The sequence below is a fragment of the Lygodium microphyllum genome, chromosome 1, assembly GCF_053477565.2.
Source record: "Lygodium microphyllum isolate KBCC chromosome 1, Lygodium_microphyllum_v1.1.10, whole genome shotgun sequence".
NCBI lineage: Eukaryota > Viridiplantae > Streptophyta > Polypodiopsida > Schizaeales > Lygodiaceae > Lygodium > Lygodium microphyllum.
In genome coordinates, this window is record NC_141135.1 from 175,438,725 (window position 1) to 175,444,965 (window position 6,241).

The 6,241-nt window shown below is 42.2% G+C and overlaps 1 protein-coding gene across 1 annotated transcript; it reads left to right on the forward strand.

Moving 5' to 3' along the window:
- Positions 1-1,048: 1,048 nt before the first annotated feature.
- Positions 1,049-4,533, forward strand: LOC148041997 (jasmonoyl--L-amino acid synthetase JAR1-like). Its single transcript, XM_087688949.1, has 4 exons — positions 1,049-1,296; positions 1,547-1,648; positions 2,249-3,060; positions 3,899-4,533. The coding sequence occupies exons 1-4, from the start codon at positions 1,055-1,057 to the stop codon at positions 4,531-4,533; spliced, it is 1,791 nt and encodes a 596-aa protein (XP_087545075.1). The 5' UTR covers positions 1,049-1,054.
- Positions 4,534-6,241: the final 1,708 nt, after the last annotated feature.

A 6,241-nucleotide genomic window follows, 5' to 3' on the forward strand; every position in this document is an offset into this window, starting at 1 on the left:
AGTGGCTTTTTTCCTACTACAAGGCTACTGTTAAAAAGGATACTACCCTTTTAGAGAAAGTTTCAAATCTATTACCCTTCAAACGAATTGTCGTCAATTTGAGAATATTTGTAAGGAAAAGTTCAGCCACCCTTGAGAATCGAGCCCTGGTCCCACAAGTTCTCCTTTCCCTCAAAATTTCTAGGAAAGTAATGCCCATGGACAAGACCAATGATCATCTTTTTTCCACGTATTCATAAAGCAGAGCCGCCTTTTCCTATTAAGCTATTGGCATTGAAAAGTAGATTGAATTCTCCGTAGGCAACGGACTAAGAAGAGGCCAACAGGGGCTTCGCCGTTCGTTGAAGCCAACAGGTCGGTGCGTCACAGTGCAGCTCAGTGCGGCTCATTGTCTATGAGATGGGTAATTAATCTATAGCCATATCTCTCTCTCTCTCTCTATCTCTCTCTCTCTCTCTCTCTCTCTCTCCAGCAGGGTCCCTTTGGCGATGCAGGCAGCCGCACTAGTTTATCATACGAAATGGCCGGTGAGCTGACTATTGGAGGGTCGTTTTGACACTATTGATCAGTGGCAGCCCGTAATGGACTGCTGACGGCTGCCATATGCTCAGCCTAGATCTTGTATATAATCAGAGACATCATATCACTCCGATCTCACTTCATCGTCTCAGCTCCCAGCTCACAGACAGCTTTGCAAGAAAGAGCTTCTTCCTGTTCCGTGTCATCGTCTTACAATTCCAAGAACGTGCTTTTCTATTCCGTGTCATCTCGCTGATTCACAGCATAAACAATGCCTGCGCCCCTGGTGCCCGACGTCGCTACATCCGACCCAGCTGTCCGTTACCACCTTAACGATACCAACAAGATGAAACCAGATGATGGCCATTCATATGATCGTGACCGCGAGCTCCTGCATCTTCATCGCAAGATCCCGCGGCCGGCCGATCATGATAGGAATAACAGTGTGCTTCCTGCTTCTGCTGTATTTAACTTACCCAGCGATCAATCTCTTAACTTAAGGAGCAAGGAGTCCGCCATCTGTCGCTTCGAGGCCATGACCCGAAATGCAGCGGTGGTTCAGAAGAGGGTCCTGCAGAGAATCCTGGAGGCTAACGTATCCTGCGAGTATCTGCGCAACTGCGGCCTCCGCCCGGGGCAGAAGGTCGACGCGGCCTCCTTCAAGCGCCTGGTGCCACTGGTCACGCATGCAGACGTTAAGCCCTTCATCGACAGGATCGTCAACGGGGATCGGTCGGCGATCCTTAGGGGAGCTCCCATAGACGCCATGTCTCTAAGGTAATATTATTTATTGCAGTAAGCCCTCAGATTCAGCAGGTATTCTTCAGCATCTGAGCATATGATCCTATATATGCACTCGTTTATGCTTATAGAGTTCTCTGTACACTTTTCTGACAGAATACAACATGCACTTCTTCAGCTAAAGTTCTCTTTAAACTTTTCTTGCATGGCTCAAGTCGACAACTTTTTCTTGTTAAGAAATAAGCATTACGCGCGTGCTGAATCGTATGCTTTGATTACACTGCAGCTCCGGAACTACGGATGGCCGTGAGAAGTACATCCCCTATTACGAAGGCTTGAAGAAGGGCACGCTTGAGGTTGCCAGTATTGCTGCGGCCTACAGAGAGCGGTAAGTAAAGATGCCAACATGAAGGCATGCGTAATTATCTTAGCTCCAGCACCACGCGCAATACCTAAGCTCGGCCTAGTATTAGACACATCGACTGTAATACAGCTCACCTTGATTTGCTTGCTTGTTAGACAAATACTAGTAATGATATATCAGCACTGCCCATTAAGTAAGCTCAAGTAATCGCTGCGGCCTACTGCGAGAGCCGTAAGTAAACATGGAGGCATGCATAATTACGACGAGCACGACCCCCAATTGAGTCTTACTCGTAGCTGAAGCTCTTCACCCTAAGCTCTGCTTATATCCTCAAACAAGTATTTACTTTGTATTTCTCAGCTTAAATTGCTGATTGAGTAGAAAATCGCTGTTTGTAAAATAAACGTCGACCAGAGAAATATACTGAACGAATGCTTGTTGGTCTTGCTCGTCAAAGCTTCAAACAATAATGCCAGCTGGAGTCAGCTGAACTTTTTGAATCAGCATAAAAAGATAGTTGAAAATTCCTTTAACAAGCAATGCTCCTATCGCGTGAGGTCTCATGCTCTCTTCTTCATGTATATTTATTTCCCTACTAAGGATCTTATCGCCTCATCTCTCCAGGGTGTATCCGCTCTCTCCCGATGCACGCATATTGGAGTTCACCTTCTGCGGCAAGTTCTTCACCACCGAGGGCGGCCTGAGAGCCGGAACTGGGACGACACATCTCATAAGAGGCGACGCATTCAAGCAACGACAGCTCATGTGCAACAAGGCGCGACCATGCAGCCCTCAGGAGGTTGTGCTGGCATCGGACTGCCGCCAGGCCATGTACTGCCACCTGCTGTGCGGCCTCCTGCAAAGGCACCAGGTCGAGATCATTAGCGCCATCTTCGCCTACACGCTCCTGGAGGCCTTCCGCTCGCTAGAGAGGCAATGGCGAGACCTCTGCGACGACATAAGGTGCGGTCAGCTCAGCCCTTCCATCGTCACCGATCCGTCACTCAGAGTGGCGGTATCCGGCTTGCTTGTGCCCAACCCGGAGCTCGCGGCGCGTCTCAGCGAGATATGCTCCAGAGCCGAGAGCGCTGACACGTGTTGGCTCGGGGCTGTGCGCCTCCTGTGGCCACGGTGTAAGTATCTGCTGTCCATCAACACGGGAGCCATGGAACCTTACGTGGACCGACTGCGGCACTTCGCGGGCTCCGAGATTCCCGTGGTCAGCGCTGACTACGGTGCCTCGGAGGGCTGGGTCGGCGTCAACCTGGACCCTACGTCGAGCCCTTCCGACGTCTCTTTCACAGTCATCCCCAGCCTGGCTTATTTTGAGTTCATACCTTTGTCAAGGCCCCATCGTTGCGAGGGCGGTGAGCCGGTTTGCTTAACTGACGTCAAAGTGGGTCAAGAGTATGAAATCGTCATGACTACTACTGGAGGTATACATGCCCCCCTTTTTCAATCTTCACAAAGAACATTTCTGGTATCACTATCGGGAGCACATACAAAAACCTCAAATTTTGAAAGGATTTTTGAAATATATAGTTAGATGTAAATATACTCTCATTTTTATAGCTAAACAATTTCAAAATTTGAAGGTTCATATAACTCAACGATTACAAAGTCTGAAGTTTTAAAAGTTTTTCTTTAAATTTTGAAGGTTCTATTGAAATTTTGGCAATTCATAGTTCATTAGACCTTGATTTTTCGTGAACACTGTAGTCGATACACAAAAAAAAAGATATTGTTGTTTTACAAACACTACCCATTTGTCTTCCTTCTTTCAAGTGTACAAAAAATAACATGTTAACAGATTGTAGAACCATCCTCGCTCCACATTTGACCTTTAATTCATTCCCTTATGAGGTTAGTGTTGTTGTATGACTTGTTAGACTTTCTTGAAGTCTAACCAAAAAAAAAAATTCTTAAGCTAGAGAAGGTGCCACATCATGCTAGTTCTATTTTGGGGGCTTCAAAAGATCTAGGAAGTTCCTAGTTGTAGGAAATCAACCCAAAGAACTCAAGAGCACACAATATTGTGACATCTTGTATTGCTTCCCATGCATTTCATTTCTATAAAGACTTGCTCCCATGCTTTCAAAATGAGTGCCAAGAGTTGACATGTATGCTTTCTTAGCACTAATTATTGATAAACATCCCACGATTTCTCGGCATTGCACAACTACACACCTTAATTAATCTTAGCATAGACCATAGTGTTTGGATATAGCTTCTATTACATGCTCTAACATTTAGTTTATCTGCTTGCTTTTATAGGTCTCTATCGATACAGGCTAGGTGATGTCCTCAAGGTGACCGGCTTCTTCAACCAATCACCCCAATTAAGCTATGTGCGTAGAAGAAATGTCATCTTAAGTGTCAACATTGACAAGGTCACTGAAAAGGATTTGAAGATAGTGATGAAAAAGGCAGCTACTAGATTGGCTGCATTAAGTGGACACACCATGGATATATTAGATTATTCAAGTTATGCTGATCAAAAGGAAGCACCAGGCCATTATATAATCTTTTGGGAGGTCCAAGGTTCACAACACAAGCCACTCTATCCTCTTAATAATCATAACAACATCCAAAATACACTATTCAACAAGACTCCTAACCAAGAACACAATGTCCAATCAACTTGGTTTGATGAATGTGCCACCATAATGGATAGCTCCTTCATTGAACCTGGCTATGTCACTTCAAGAAGAATGAAGAGCATAGGTGCATTAGAGTTATGTGTTCTACGGCAGGGAACTTTCTCAAGGCTCCTTGATCGATATATGGCCATCAAAGGAGCTGCAATAACACAATATAAAACCCCTCGTTGTATTGTCTCAAAAGATGTCCTTTCATTTCTTCTAAAAAACACATCAAGTAGACATTTTAGCTCGGCCACATTCCATTAACATAACTAGAATTCTTATTGTACAGTACGGAATGTGTCCAACATTAAAATATTAGTTTCGTTTCAAGGAAACTTATAAATTTGATCTCACTTAGTTTACATGGTTATTGTATTGTCTCAAATGAGCTGCAATAACACAATACAAAACCCCTCGTTGTATTGTCTCAAAAGATGTCCTTTTATTTCTTTTAAAAAACACATCAAGTAGACATTTTAGCTTTGCCACATTCCATTAACATAACTAGATTTATCATTGTATAGTATGCAATGTGTCGAACATTCAAACCCATAGTGCAATATTAGTTTTCTTTCAAGGAAGCCTAGAAATTTGATCTCACTTAGTTTGCATCGTTATTGTCATGATGACCAAGTTAACCAATGTAGTTTTCACTACAAACATTATTTCTTAAAAGTCTTCATCATGAATGTGCTATCATGACTTCACAATTAGTAACACAATTCTTTATGGATTTTTTGCTCTATGTGTAAAAAATTTAAAAGTTAAACCCATGTTGTGATGCATAGCATCATAAGTATATCCTCTAATGAGTTAGAAGCTCATTCATAGGTGGTATTATCTAGTTACTTTCTTAAAGAAATTGAAATTCTTATTCATGGTCATTGTTATGCATGACCATTACAAGGTTTTGAAGATGGTTACTAAGCTCAAATCTATGCATGTAAAATTAGTAAATATGTGTATATTTTGAATGGTCATTCTGATGCATGACCATTGGAAGCTTATGATATGTTAATACACTAAATCCATGCAAGTAAAAATAATGAGTTTGTTGAATTAGAAGCCGGTCTACTACAGATAGACGTTGTCACATGGGATTCATACAAGGGTTCATGAATGTCGCTCGTCACAAGGACACTAAGTGAGCACTATAAGAGAAAGGCCCTATAGACGTGCAATGTACACGCGAAATAGCGGGCGCATTTATCAACGCGTCTATTGACTCTAGTATATAAAACACATCTATATACCCGCGTTTTTAAACGCACTTATAGATGCGAAAATAAATGCACATATTTTTCATTTCTCATAAAGTCTCTAAATATGACCAAACATCTTAACAACTAGTATTTTTTTGAATACATTACCAACTTTACTTCTTTATGAGTATTACAAATATACATCCAATCTTTCAAAGCTAATTATATATGCTACAATGAATGATCAATCTCATCTTCAATGAGATCGGCCCTTGCTATACTATCTACCTCTAGGTCTACGTTACCAATAGGCAATGAAACAAATAAGTCTATCCCACTGTCAGATGTATTGCTATGCTCAATTTCTTCATCATCATCTGCAACCATATTGTTATCCTCTTCTACACTTCCTTGAACATCCTCACGGGGATTATCTTGCACTGCATCATGTATATCATCGATCATGGCATCATCATGTGCATCATCATTGATTGTTGGATTGTCATCAACTATCTCTATGTTGGTAGCATTGCCATATATTGGTTTTGAACGATTAGATATGGGGATGATGTGCCACCATCGGTTAACGAAATGCTTGGCTTTCGCTTACTCTTCTTGCTCTTGCTTCTTTATATAGTGTCACCCATTTGCTCATTACTTCGCTGTTAAGCACACAAAATACATTTAACTTACGAAGTTCCTCTTTCATTAGCACTTTGCTCCTTCCTTTTGCTTGAGGTATTATAGAGGTCATCCTCAAATCTTCATAA

Excerpts from the sequence above, each read along its gene's own strand:
- LOC148041997 (XM_087688949.1), top strand. The coding sequence starts at position 1,055 with ATGACCCGAAATGCAGCGGTGGTTCAGAAGAGGGTCCTGCAGAGAATC. Across the intron at positions 1,297-1,546 it reads ATAGACGCCATGTCTCTAAG|CTCCGGAACTACGGATGGCC; the intron begins GTAATATTATTT and ends ATTACACTGCAG. Across the intron at positions 3,061-3,898 it reads CGTCATGACTACTACTGGAG|GTCTCTATCGATACAGGCTA; the intron begins GTATACATGCCC and ends TTGCTTTTATAG.